The following is a 14,563-nucleotide window of genomic DNA, read 5'->3' on the forward strand; positions in this document are numbered from 1 at the left end:
GGAAGATTAAGTGGCTTAGATTGCCAGACAGAAAGGGTTCACATCCCTGTCCTGCCACTTACTTGTGACCTTGGACAAGTCACTTCATGCCTCTGTTTCTGCATTTTAGCTTTTTTGAGGATTAAGTGAACAGCCTAGTGGTTAAAGTAAAGACCAGGGTCAGGCGGGCTGGGTTCAAATCCTGGGTCAAAGCCACTCACCAACCTGTATGACCTGGTAAAATGATTTTACCTACCTGAGCCTCAGTTTCCTTATCTATAAGATGGGGAGAACGTTAGTACATTACTTTACATGAGGTTAAACTCCCAAATGCTTTGTCTGATCCAGAACCACACGCGTACTTGTTTTGACCTTGCATGTGGGAGAAGATACAGATGCTCCTGATTTTCTCCTGCTTTAGCAAAGAAAACTCCCAGGCCTCTGTCCGTCTCAGAAAACCGATATGTCAGCATAAAACTTATTGCCAGAGCCACATGTTTTAAATAAGAGAACGGACAGAATTGCAGCCTTTTTAGACTTTAAACGTTACTTTCCCCAGACACACCGTGACAATGCCTGAAGTCAGGGGTCTGGCAAGTCTCCTTGGTCAGCAGTACCCCTCGCACGGGCAGTTCACAACCCAGACGGGCGTCTGCTTCTCTGCAGCCCTGCAGGAGGGGAGCTATTTTCTCCTGTTGTGTCTGAGATTTCTCTCCCTGCGGTTCCAGGTCCGGGGTTTTCAAGGATCAGGGCTGGTCAATAGGTCAAAAAATAGATAAAAAGAAATAGGCTTGGACGTCTCAAAACTGTAAATGTATGATTCAATTAATTTTAGTATATTTACTAAGTTGGACAACCATCACCACAATTTAATGTTAGAACGTTCCCATCACCCTAAAAAACAAACAAAAAAAAGCAAACCCGTTGCCTTCTAGTCGATTCCGACTCATTACCTAAAGGGGCACGTAATATTTTGCAACTAGAATCCCTCTATTTGGAGGCCCGTTTCTCTTAGATTTGAACTTGCGCGAGAAACCTTATCTCTTATTCTTCAAATTTCCTTTTCCAGTAAGCTCGATTAATTTAACATCCAGGTGACAACCTTTGTGGGCTCCAGCATGAGTGTAATTCTTTCTTTGGCCTTTTTATGGTTACTAGTTTTGGTCTGATGTCAACTTGGATACCTTTCGCTTCAGCTGATAACTCAGTGGTGACACAAAGGTCTTTAAGCCAAATCTAAATTTTCTTTTTTTCTTACTGGGAAAACTTTTGGAGAAAGAGTTTATCTTAGAAATCAGGAATATGCTTATTTCATAAATCACGTCATTATTTGTACACAGTTATTTCCATACATTTTATTTTACTCTTTTCAAAGTGGATTATTTACCTTTTAACCAAGGTTTTGTAACTCTATTAAATAATTTAAAAAATTTCCCCTTATATGGCATCTTTTCCAAGTAGAAACCATTAGTCCTCTGAAGAGGACTTTTTAAACCTAGCTAAGTATCTGTGTAGCCCCTCGGTGGGATAAAGGGTTAATGTGCTTGGCTGCTGAGAGGTTGGAGGTTTGAGTCCACCCAGAGGTGCCTTGGAAGAAAGGCCTGGGAATCCACTTCTGGAAAATCAGCCATTGAAAACCCTGTGGAGAACGGTTCTGCTCTGACACATACGGGGTCGCCATGAGTCAGAGTCGACTGGATGGCAACCGGTTTGGTACAACCATCAGTGTCAGTGACAGACCGGAATTTATGACTAGGTGGCTGTAGAGCCATTTTTTTTTATTTTTCTCCCATTTATTCATTCAACATCTATTTATTGAGCATCTACTCTGTTGGCATTGTTCTAGCTGAGCCTGGAGAGTTTTTCTTCAAGGGCTATCACATTAAAATGTTAGTAGTTTTAGCTTGATATCTTAATTTTTTTCCCTGAATGCCTCTGAGATCTCTTAACGTAGAATCGTGTAAGCATTTTGTAGCCTCTTAAATTCAAAATGAGTATCTGGATGATAGAAATGGTTTAAGCACTTGGCTTAAGTTGGAGGTTTGAGTCCACCCAGAGATGCCTCAAAAGACAGCCCTGGCAAACTGCTTCCCCAAAAACCAGCCATTGAAAACCCTACAGAGCACAGTTCTGTTCTGACACACGTGGGGGGACCACCAGGAGCTGAGTCAACTCACGGGCAACTGGTACTGGTACTAAATTCAAAAGAGGTACTGGTTTTAAAATCCACTGACTTTGCTAGTCTTGACTTTTGTTCTTGAATGTTCTCTGGAGGTCTGAGAGCCCATCTCTGCTTCCAAAGGAAACACCTTTCCTTTGCCATCCTTGGTACGGCCACACCAACCCCCCAGGAGCAGGTGGTCGAGGAGACGCTCTCGCTTCAGCATCAGAAAGCCTGGGTCCCCCCAGGGTCCAGAATCCTCCTGAGTCCTTCATTCTTCTCTCTCAGTTCCCCATGGGGAGGAATGATTCCATTATGGAGCAAGTCAGCAGGCTGGAGTTTATATGGAAGATGCACCCATTTGAAAGAGAGCGCACTCTTGCCTACCCACCTGCACTAGGAATTCTCCTCCATCATCTCCCGCTTAGGGAGGATGGTCCAGCTAGTCCTGTTTGGGGCTTTTCCTTCCCGGAGGCTCCTGTACTCCAGCTCTGGGGAAAACTCACCCGGCAGGCCTCAGCCCTCACAGAGCAAGGAACGTTGCTCACCCCAAAGCAGATTAAAAATTGAACCTGATCAGGCGGCCCTCAAAGTAGAAATGCTTACTCCAGTGTAGGGAACTTTGAACCCCCACTGACCCATCTGCTAAAAACTCTAGTTATTTTATGGATCAGATTCTAATGACACTGGAAAAAGGCGTAAGACAGCATCAACAACAAGCCCCAAGCCTATCCCATAATTTTTCACTCTCCAAAGGCTCTGCAGAGTTCCAGCACCGTTCTTTAGCCAGAGGCAGACTGCAGAGAACCAGCTTCGTGGCGACTGCAGTAGAGGTTCCTCTTCCCTTCCTTTTTGCAGCTTGTGCCTGGGCTCAGCACAAGGGCGTCTCCTCCTGCCTTCTCCTCTGGGTTCAATTCAGCCACCCAGGCATGGCCCCATTTGTCATTGAAATGAAATCTGATTCTTAAGCCCCACTGAAATCAACTTCCTCCGATTTCGTTTTACCCCCTTGCATGTGGGACCGGAGAGATACAGCCAGATCCTGTTTGGCCAAGTGTTCCTACCTTCTAGCAAACAGGGATGTCGCATTGATTATTAATTACTAGTGCTACCAATTATTACGCAAGACAACTAACTTGAACTAGAGACTTTTTACAGGTTAGAAGTTACCTTTGTCAGATGTGGCAACAAGGCCTGAAGGCCGGCTGTCTTAGAAGTGACGTTTGCATGGGCAGTCCTGGGCTTTCTGAGGTTGCGGAGGAAGAGAGAACGTTTCTTCCTTCTGATCTCGCTAAGAGCTCTTTTACCAACTAGATGGCCTGGAGCTTTCAAGGCTAAGTGCTGGAATTCTGTCAGTTAGCACTGAGGAGGGGGGAAAAAGTTAGGTCTGAGAAGTCCAGAACTTTCCATACGGCCAGGAAAAGGGCAGAAAGAATGGAACACGGGGGCACATGATATGCTGCACCTCCTGTTCCCACCTCACGGGTCATGAAAGGATGAAGTGAGATAACACATACAACGTACTTGGTGTCTGGAATATAGGAAGTGCTCAATAAATGTTTGCTGTTTGCTTATGTGTGCGCAGTGCCAGGTACACAGTAGGTGCTCAATAAATCTTAATTCCCACAAAGATCAGTCTATCCTTTGTCTGGGGGGTGAGTGGTGGGTGGCTGGTGGGGTGGTGGTCAGTAGCAGGAAGTGCTGAGTAGACAGGAGGCAGCCATGGCCAAGGCTGGACCCCCCCCCCCTTTGCTCACCCCTTTTCTCATTTCATCATGAGGCAAGGAGAGTGGTGTTGACCATCCCCATTTTTCAGAAGGGGAAACTGAGGCCTTGAGAGGGTTATCGCTCACATAGGGCCCTTCCACAGCATGATGGGCCCTTGGATCTCCCACATCTCCTCCGGTTGGGGTGGGAGCAGAGAAGCTTGGGTGCTGGGAGGTGGGGGAGCAGTCCCGAGGGCCCTCAGAGGGGCAGCTGCATTTGCTCATAGGAAGTCCGAGGCACCGGTGGCCTTCCAGGCCCGGGACGAGGGGCGGTCGAAGAGGCCTGGCCAAGATCAGAGTCACCTTCTCCGAGGACAGTCCAGCCCTGCCCTCAGCAGGGAGGTGAGCAGTGCCAGGCCCCCCATACACTCCCCCAAGGGGCAGGCCATGGCTTCTTCCCTCCCCCAGGGGCCTGTGGGGTCCTGGGAAGGGAGGTCCTTTATGACACAGTCTTAAGCCCGAATAATGGATGTTCAGCTACCTGCCTCCCCACGGGCCAGCAGCTCTTGGCAAAATTGTGAGGGTCCCAAATCATCCCTTTGAAGATAGCCCCTCTGTGCTGGCCGTTTCTCCAGGAGGTACCTGCCAGCCTAAGCCGTTTTCAGGAAAAGCCTTATTGATCCAGCTCTGGGGCTGTCTTTTCCAGAGTGGGAATTTGGATTTTTAAAGAAGCTCTTGGAGGACAAGGCCCAGCCCAATGGGATGGGGTATTAGTGGTAGAAATTCAGGCACCTGATAGCCCAGGTTGGAATCAATCTCTTGAGGGGTGGGGGAAGCCCGGAAAGTGAGCAGCTCTTTGCAGATCTGTTTCTGGGACTGAGAAAAGTGAATGAGAGGGAAGATGGGGCCCCTCCAAGGGGATCCCAGGGACCCTGTGTGCTTTTCCAGCTACTTTAACCCAGGATGCAGTGAGGGCAAAGGCTGGCCTCTCATGGAGCCTGGATGAGACTCTGGTCCCCACCCTCCCAAACAGTGACCATGTGGGCCTGGGCCTGGAGCCTCACCCAGCCCCTCACCTCATCCTCAGGTGACCAAGCCCCCTCTGAAGCAGGCAGAACCAGCCCGGTGCAGCCCAGCAGAGGCCCCTCACACCAGGAGCCCCGAGAGGCACCCTGAGGGGGACCGGCAGCTCCAGGCATCCTCGCAGCCCCCCAGGACATCAGCCAGGACCTCAGAGAGGGATCGGCGGACAGACAGACCTGCGGAGAGTGGCCGAGGGGGCCCAAGACAGCCTCTGGGAGGGCAGCCGAATCAAGAGGAGCCTCCAAAGTCCTGGGACCCTCACGGACACCTGGAGAGGGACCGGAGTAGCCAAGAGGAGGCTCCGGGCTGGCAAAGACTTAGGGAATCCAGCCAGGGGGCCACCAGAGCCCCTGAGGGTATACGGAGGGGCCCTCCCAGGGGGTCTGAGGAGAGCTGGGGGCAGCGGTCAGAGGCCTGGGAGGAGCCCCCCAGTAATGGGCTGCAAGAACCCCCTGAGAGGTCAGCCCAGAGGGGCTGGGGCAGCCTACAGGAGCTGTCCAGTCCCTGTCCACCAATAAGCTCCCCAGAGGACTCACGGGTAGGCCCTACAGAGTCGCAATTCTGGCAGCCTGAGACATCTAGTGCTACAGGCTGGGGGGTAGAGGGAGCATTCCCGCACCCACGCAGCCCTGAGAGCCGGCCTGAGCTCTCGTGGAGGGACCTCGCAAGCCTTTTCCAGGGGCCTGGTGAGGGGGCCTGGGCCCACACAGGGGAGCTGCCGCTTGCAGCCCACTTGCCGAGGCTGGCCTGCGAAGGCCTCCTGGAGCTCCTGCAGGCTCAGCTGCCCCAAAGGGACCCAGCCAGACACTGGGGTGGCCCAGCCAAGTCTTCAGGAACAGAGCTGGGTCCCCTAGGCACAAAGGGTGCCCCAGAGCCAGAGCAACACAGCCAGCCTGAAGCCCGGGCCGAGGCCACTCTAGTCAATGGTCACAGCCCTGGGCAGTGGTCCCAGAGCCTGGCCCAGCTGCCCAGTCCTACCTGCACCTCCACCCAGTGGCCAAAGACCAAAGTGAGGAGTGGACCAGAGAGCTGGACAACGGCTGGTCTGGAAGAGCCAGGCCGGTTGGGGAGCTCCGCAGAGGGCCCCAGCTCACCAAAGCAGGAGGTAAGCCAGCCCCCCTCTGAGGGGCAGCCAGAACATATGTCCCATTCCAGATGAGACTCCTTGAAAAGGGCTCCCCTGTGGATGTAACTTCCTAAGGCCCTGCACACACGCCAAGGCCAGACTGGATCTTCCCTCCTTCCTGAAACCCTGCCTGACCCCAAGAGGCAGCCTAGTGATAACCACCACCACCACTTTTTTGATCGTTTCACGTGCACCAAGCCCTGGTCTGAATGTCTTATGTGTATTTTCCCCATTTAATCTCCATTGCAAGGAGCCCTGGTGGCGCAGTGGGTTAAGTGCTTGCCTGCTAACTGAAAGGTTGGCAGTTCAAACCCATTCAGCAGCTCCACGGGAGAAAGACCTGGCTATCTGCTCCCTTAAAGATTACAGCCGAGAAAACCCTATGGGGGAGTTCTGCTCTGTCGCATGGGGTCACTATGAGTCAGAATTGATTGTATGGCACCTAACAACAACACAACCTCCATAGCAACCTGATGAGAAAGGCATTGTTTATTTATAGATAAACTGAGATGCAGAGAGGTTAAGCCACCTGCCCAAGATCACACAGCTAGTCAGAGTTGGAGCAGGGGTAGAGGCCAGGTCAGCTCTGTGCAAGTGATCACTCCGAGGCCTCAAGCACTCTATTTTGGCCAGGGCCTTCTCCCTTCTGGGCCCCACAATGCCTGGCTTATGCTGTCTCTGGTGGCTGGTACCAGGCCCTGCCTGGGACTGCAGCCAATGTGGTGTATTCCAATTTCCTCAAGGGCCAAGACAGACTCACTTCCGCCTCCTGTCCCCTGCAGCTCCTTGCTTCCGCCTCCTGTCCCCTGCAGCTCCTTGCTTCCGCCTCCTGTCCCCTGCAGCTCCTTGATGGCACAGAGAAAAAAAAAACCCACCGCCGTCGATTCCGACTCATAGCGACCCTACAGGACAGAGTAGAACTGCCCCATAGAGTTCCAAGGAGTGCCTGGTAGATTCGAACCGCCAACCGTTTAGTTAGCAGCCATAGCTCTTAACTACTACACAACCAGGGTTTTCAGCACAGAGAGGGGGCTATACAAATGCCCCCTGGGCTAAGTGGGCCACTGAGACAGGCTGTTCCAGCGAAGGCACAGGGCAGCGTCGGCCCAGGGCCTGGCACAGAGTGGATGGTTGCCAAGCCCTTGCCCCTGCCTCCTCAGCACAGTGGGGGAACCTCTGGCCAGGAGGCAATATCCCCAGGTCAGTGGTACTTGGGTGATGCCTCAGAACTCAGAGCAGCTCTCTGAAAGGGTGGGGTGGGGCCCAGCCTCACTGGGACACAGCACGTGATGTTGGACACCTGCCTCTTTTGGCCTCAGTCTCCCTCTGTAAGATAGGACCATCTGCTTCCCTGACAGGCCCCAGGGAGGTGACGCAAAGGTGCCTCTTTGTTCACCCAAAGTCCTCATCTCCTCAATGCCCAGTCTAATGCCACCTGCTCCTCAGATGACAAGAGCCTCCAGGCATCAGGGTGTACTGTGTGCCAGGACTGGGGCTTTGCCATACGTGCCTCATATGGAAATGAGGTAGTTACCACTATCGTCATTTTCTAGATGAGGAAACTGAGGCTCAGACTCACTAGACATCCGTTAGTTCTGAGAAATGAGATGACAGCGCTGACTCCAAAGCCCCTGCTTTTAACCCCCACATTCTGAAGCCCTGGATCCCACGACAGGATTGGAGAACACTCCCCTCCCCTACATTACCCGTTGTCGTTGAGTCGATTCTGACCTATAGGACAGAGCAGAACTGCCCCACAGGGTTTCCAAGGCTGTAATCTTTATGGAAGCAGACTTCCACATCTTTTTCCTGTGGAGCGGCTGGTGGGTTCGAAACACCAACCTTTCAGTTAGCAGCCGAGCATGTAACCAGTGCACCACCAGGGCTCCTTCCTCCTACCTGTCCTGTGGCTCTTCTCACCTTAGCCTCTGATCAGTTCAGAGCACAGATACAGGAGACACAAGGAGATGCAGGGCAGAACCAGCATGGTCCTGCTCTGCAGTTGCTGGCAGGCTTGTTGAGGAGGCAGGTGGGCCACAAACAGCTCAGGGAGGGCACGAGGCTATGTTCTACGGACGCTGGAAAGCCACAGACTGGCCTCAGGAAAAGGAGGGGGCTAGAGAGACTCTTCAGCTGAAGTTACTCCATGGGGGTCCAGGGAACCCTGGGAGTTTAGGAGCTGGTGACTGGGAAGGGGTGGGAACACCAGGTGCTTAAGGGCATTTCACAGATGACAAAACGGAGGCTGAACCAAAACACAAGGCAAACTGCAGCTGGCGTTCTCCAGGTCCTGGCCAGACTCCAGCTGCTTACCCTCTGGGAACATCCTTGGCATGGCATTCAAGGCCTTCTACTGCCCTTTCACCCAGCTTTGCCCTTTAGTTCTGCCTAGCTGGCTGCAGGGCTCCGTCTGGCTGCAGGGCTCCGTGCGCCCATCTCCCTGCCTTTGCACGTGCTGTTCTCACTGCCTAGGATGCTCTTCCCTCCCTCCACCCACCCAGCTCCTATTCACCGTTCAAGTCTTAGATCAGGTGTCCCTGTCTAAGAAGACTTCCCTGAATGCTCACCCTACCCCAGGCTGGTGATGTTCTCCCTCTGGGCTTGGCGATTCTCTTTCCCTCCATCTGCTCACACTGGGATGTCATTTTCCCATAAGAAACATGAGCTCCATGGGGGCAGGGGCTGTGCCCACTGTGTGACTACTCTGGTCCGGGGCCTGGCACAGAGGAAGGGCTCAGTTCAGGGCATGTTAATCAGTGAACAGGTGGATGCTTGGGTGCAAGCAAGAAGCAGATGAAGGGTGGGTGGGTCAGTGGGTTGGTGATGGATGATGGATTTGGATGAATGATGAATGGATGACGGATGGGCGGATGATTGATAGATTGGTGATTAATGGATGATGGACAGATGTTAGATGTTGGATAGATGGATATTGCTTAGATGATGGATGGGTTGATAATGATGAACAAATGGATGGATTAACATTGGGTGGAATACAGAAGTATGAAAGTTGCATGGATGGATAAATGTTGGAAGGATGGGTAGATGGATGATAGATGAGTGGATGTTGGATGGATGGAAGAAGGACACATGGATACTGGATGAACAGATGATAAATAGAGGATGGATGTATGAATGGTGATAGATGATGAATGTTGGATAGATGGGTGGGTGGATGAATGTGGGATGGATGTTGACTGGTTGGATGGATGCATGGGTCTACTGAAGCCTGGATGTCGGATGGATGTTAGCTGGATGGATAATGAATTGATGAGAATGTAGCTAGATGGATAGACCTGGGCTAAGCTATGTCCTTTCTTATCTCCAGTTCCAATCAGAGGAGCCTGAAGAGTCAGAACGAAGCAGAGGCCAAGACTCACTGACTGACCAAAAGCAGGCAGACTCGGTAGTTGGGGCATGGGCATGCGCGGAGGGGAAGGGAAAGGAAATCAGGTTGGAGGTGGGGTGAGTTCCTCAGATGAGCTCTGGAGTCATCCAGACCAAGGATGGCTCTGCCACGGGGTCATCTGTGTGCATGGTGAGGCCTTGAGAAGAGGGGCTGGTCAGCAGATCAGATCCACCTTCTGGTTTGGGGGCCTAGGTGGCCAGATGATCCTTGGAGACAGAACCTCAGGGCTCTATCTCTAACTTGCCGAGCTACACTAAGAAGGTCACTGTCTTTCCCTGGCCTTTGACCCCTGGCTGCCAAATGATGATTTGGCCCAAATGGTCTCTGAGGACACAGTCCTTCCGATTCTGGAGGGCTAGGCCAGGCCAGGAGAAACAGTAGGGCTTCCAGGAGCCAGGGCCAGAAAAGCATCCAAAAGGGCTGAGGAAGTGCCAGGCCTGGGCTGTGTGCAGGGGGTGGGACCCACTGAGGCTGCTCCGAGGCCTGGCTGCAGCTGGGCCACACTGGCTCTGCTCCTCCCCACCCAGGACCTGCCAAACAGACTGTTCTCATCACTCTCAGCCTCCAGAGAGGTGAGGTCAGAGCTGAGGGCTGCGGGCCACGGGAAGCAGGGGAGACCCAAACAGGCTATTTGGGGCTGTGTTTTCCTTGTCTTGCTATACCCCGTGCCACCTCCTGAAACCAGGTATGATGGGGCAAGCATCTGTCAGGAGGCCTGGAGCCCTCGTCTAGCCCTGTCTAACCCTGAGTCAGAGCTGTCCAGAGAGGAAATGGGACAGGGAGCTGCCTCAGGTCACACAGCCAGCCCATGGCTGGGCTCAAATTTGAATCCAGGGCTTGGGACTCCAGCCAGTGTTCTCTCTGCTCCCTACCACCCTGCTTCCTGGCTCTGCCCTGCCCCTTGCTCAGTGGTCGGTCTTCCCATCTGTGAAATGGGAAAGGGATCAGGGACTCTGATCACTAACATGGCTCCTAGCCCTCAGGGCCTCTGGCAACTTTGCTTTTCCTCTTTCTGGGTTATTTCTTCACGCTTCCTGGAGCCGGAGTTTTGTGAACAAAGAGGAAATAGCCACACAGGGGTCCCCCTCTGGTCTCCACAAAAACAGGCTGGTGCCAGCAACACAGAAAGCCTCTCAATCCTCCCTCCCCGCAGGCAGCCTCGATGGGCAGAATTGATAACTGCCCCATTCACTCATTCATTCATTCATTCATTCACGTACATACACTTAATGTACAGCTTTGGTGTGCCTGGCTATGGTCAGAAGTGAGTTGAATGCTACCACGGAACTGAGTCTAGGGGGATGGTTACATATCGGGTGGTCAGGGCTGTAATGGAGGATGTGGTGGTAGGGTGGCGGGGCATGCCTTCCCCCAAAGCCCTCCCCAACCTATGCTAGATGCTTCAAGTTCCGCCTGCAGACCATCTCTGGATTCCTTTTTGTCTTAGCTCTGTCTGCTCTGTGACTTTGGGAAACCCTCTGCTTTGCTGGGGCCTCAGTTTCCTTCCCGAGATGACGCCAAGGTGCTTTGCCAGGGGTGGCTCTAGGAGTCCGTGACTTACTTCTTTCTTTAAAGCAGGGGTCACAAACCTACTACCCTCAAGGCCAGACAGGCAGCAGAGGTGAGTGGAGGCGCCTATGTGAGCCCTTGGCTTCCATGCGGAAGATGGGCCTAGAGTTTCCACACCTTTAGATATTTCCAGAGAAGCTGGAAATACGTATTTGTATGTGAAATCTCTTGGTTATTGAACATTTGAACCTAATTCATAACCACTTGAAAACCCCATGGGGCCGGAGCACGCGCCACTGTGGTCCATACTCCCGTCCCCTTTGCAACCTATGTCTTGACTTCAGGATGGTGGCAGCGCACAGCCCTCAGGGGTTCAGCCTGAGGAGCCCTGTCAGTCAAGCTCAGTGTCAGAGGAGTTAACAAGCTCTTTTCTTGGCAGCTGGGGAGAGGAGAAAGATGATGGTCAAGGCAGAGTGGGCAGGGGAGGCTGCAGCCAGGGGCACCCCCATCCCAACACTGGACCCTGTTTGACAGGCAGACAAGAGGCCAGCAGAGGGCAAGGCTGGGAGCCCACTTAAGGGCCGACTGGTGACCTCATGGCGGATGCCCGGGGACCGGCTTACGCTGTTCAATCCGTTCCTGCTGTCCCTGGGGGTCCTCAAGTGGCAAAGGGTAGGCTGGCTCCAGGGTGGGTGTGAGGGGCAAGGGGGTAGAGTGGGGGAGGGAAGGGAGGAGGTTGGTGTTAGGTAGAGAAGGGAGCCTGAGGAACTGAGAAGGAGGGATTCGGGGATCCCCCCCATCCCACCAGAAAGGAAGATGGAAGTCAAGCTCCTAAGCTCCCTGTAGTCCCTGCAAGAGAGAGGGTCTTCCCACTTCCACAGCAGGGCTGGGGACTGTTTTCAGTTTTAGGGTGTGGGGGGATGGAAAAACCCACACAGCTGAACAGGCCCCATCAGCAACTTACTTCTCACCAGCCCCTGGGCCAAGGGGAGCCAGATGCGGGTGAGGGGAGGGAGGAGCTGTAAGGGGCTCTGGGATTGCAAAGTGTCTCAGACCTGGGCCTGGGCCAGTTTGGTAAACATCTGGTGTTACGTAACCATTGCCTGCCCAGAGAGTGCTGTAAACACTCAGGCCTCAGGTCCAGAATTGCCTCAAGGGTAGGGAGAGAAGGGGCCTAGCCATCTCCAGGGGCCACAGGCTGGCTTTTGGGTTCTCTGTTCTCAGCAATGGGCTGACTCCTGTACTCACTATGGTTGGCTCTGCGTTCAGCACTAGGCTGAGCACCTTAGAGACAAAACCAAAAAGAGACGGTTGCTGTAGAGTTGATTCCAACTCATAGCGACCCCTACAGGACAGAGTAGAACTGTCCTATAGAGTTTCCAAGAAGCAGGTGGTAGATTTGAACGATCGACCTTTTGGTTAGCAGCCCAGCTCTCAACCACTGTGCCACCAGGGCTCCACTTAGAGACAATATACCCATTTTACAGATTAAAGGACTGGGGCTCAGGGAGGTGAGATGCTGTCTCAGGTCACACAACTGGGGTGTTCAGGAACACCCCCCCGCCTTGCTGCAAAGTAAATGATAGGAGGGATGTCAAAAAAGCCCCCTCCAAACTCAAACTTCGTTCGCCACCTGCTTCATAATTTCCTCTTGCTCTTCAGAGGGTAAGGGTGATCAGGTAAACATGGTTATCTGGGCAGGGTGGGACATGGAGCCCTAGATGGAATTACCTTATCAGACTAACTAAAGGTCACCAACACACAGCAGGCCTGGCAGGAGGGGCAGGTAAGTCTCTGGGTGGAGGGAAGGGGGAGAGAAGCGGGGGGAAAAGGACTCAGGGATCATGAAGGTGTTCAGCATTTATCAAGCACCTATTGTGTGCCCAGTTCTGTGCTCAGTGCCTGGCATGCCCAATACAACTCGTATTGTCCCTTTTATAGATGAGGACATGAAACTCAGAGGGGAAAAGTCACTTGTTCCATGTTCCAGGTCACAGAGGGGGTGAGGGGGCAGAGCTGAGATGCAAACCCTGCCCTGGCTGACCTCAGAGCCAGGAGTTCTCAATCTCCTCAGCTCTCTTCAAGCCCTCCTTGCAGCCCTGAGAGTCTCCCCATTTGACCAATGTGGCAACTGAGGCTTGGTGAGTTGGCTGCAGCCATATTTTCATCTGGGAATGAGGAAAATCAGGGGCTGAGGGATGGAAATTTTGTAGGCTGGAGAAAAAGTAAAATTGCCCGAGGTCAAGAGCCAGAAGGCCAATCTGAATTCCACCCTGGCCACTAGGTGTGTTTGGGCCATTGCCTCCCCTCTCTACCTCACCTTGTTATCCTCAGTAGACATGGTTTGAGACTGGCTAACCCCAAAGTTTGGTGGCTCTGGTCTTTGCCAGTTTGCTAACTCACTCCTGGGTCCCCTAGGCTGTGCCATCTCTGGCCTGTGGGGCTAGCATTCATTCATTCATTCAGCCGCTTACTGAGGGCCTACTGTGGGCCAGGACCCATGTGGGCCAATGGCCCTGGGCTGGTCTCTGAGATACAGACAAAACACAGTCCATCCTTGGCTGCAGGAGCTCATACTGCAGTGAGGGCACTGGCATGTAACTGCTTAGAGCACAGCATGGTCATCACTTTAGTGGGGAATGTACGGATACAGGGAGCACTAGACAAGGAGTCTGATGCAGGAAGCACTAAACAATGAGTCTGATGCAGGGAGCAAGGAACAAGGAGTCAGATGCAGGGAGCACCAGGCAAGGAGTCAGATGCAGGGGAGCAATAGACAAGGAATCAGAAGCAAGGAGTACTGCACAAGGAGTCAGATACAGGGGAGAACTAGACAAGGTAGTAGATGCAGGGAGCACTACTCAAGAAGTTTCTAAGTATGCTGGGGGCACTTTGGCTTCCTTTGGACTGGGACTTGAAGCTTGAAGAGGAATTTTCCAGGCAAACAAATATTTGGAGGAAGGGGAGGAGGGAGAAAGAGAGAGAGAGAGTGTGTGTGTGTGTTGTGGGGCACAGAGGACAGGAAGGGAAGTGTTCCAGACATGGCAGAGAACAACACGTGCAGTCAGGGAGGTACAGGAAGACCTTACTGAGGACTTCTCAGCCATCCAGCATTGTGCATCCCTAGGCTGTAAGGTGTGTGTGTGTGATGGCGAACAGGCAGGCAGAGGCCAGATTCTGATGGACGAGAACGGACAGCTGATGGATTAGCACTGGAGAATTACTGAAGAACCTCGAGCAAGGGAGCAGTGTGGTCACTGGTTGAGGGTGCTAGAAGGGGAGTCCCAAAGCCTGAAAACCAGTGAGGAGCTGGTGTTCTCAGGCGCCCAGGCCACTGGGCCATGTGGCGGTGGCAGGTGAGGTCTTCTATTTGTTCACTCATTCTCCTAAGGACCAGGTGCCCGACTGAGATGCAGAAGGGTGGAAAACTCAGCACAAGATGCTACAGAGCCAGTGTCTAGAGGAAGATGGACTTAACCTTGGCATCATTCCTCAGGGTAGAGAGACTCCCACTGGGAAATGCAGGCACAGGACTTCAGTGACCTGAGTCTCCATTTCTTTATCTGTGAAATGGGGATAATAATTATAGC

General features: G+C 52.7%; 1 protein-coding gene across 6 annotated transcripts in view; it reads left to right on the plus strand.

Moving 5' to 3' along the window:
• TRIOBP (TRIO and F-actin binding protein) overlaps nucleotides 1-14,563 on the plus strand; it is a 72,041-nt gene that overhangs the window by 22,999 nt on the left and 34,479 nt on the right. For all 6 annotated transcript variants that reach the window (XM_049884379.1, XM_049884382.1, XM_049884381.1 and 3 more), the window contains 3 exons: nucleotides 4,134-4,248; nucleotides 4,934-6,034; nucleotides 9,384-9,461. In XM_049884379.1, the coding sequence (XP_049740336.1) occupies nucleotides 4,134-4,248; nucleotides 4,934-6,034; nucleotides 9,384-9,461 (1,294 nt within the window). The remainder of the gene's footprint in view (nucleotides 1-4,133; nucleotides 4,249-4,933; nucleotides 6,035-9,383; nucleotides 9,462-14,563) is intronic.

The sequence above is a fragment of the Elephas maximus genome, chromosome 4 (assembly GCF_024166365.1).
Source record: "Elephas maximus indicus isolate mEleMax1 chromosome 4, mEleMax1 primary haplotype, whole genome shotgun sequence".
Lineage (NCBI taxonomy): Eukaryota > Metazoa > Chordata > Mammalia > Proboscidea > Elephantidae > Elephas > Elephas maximus.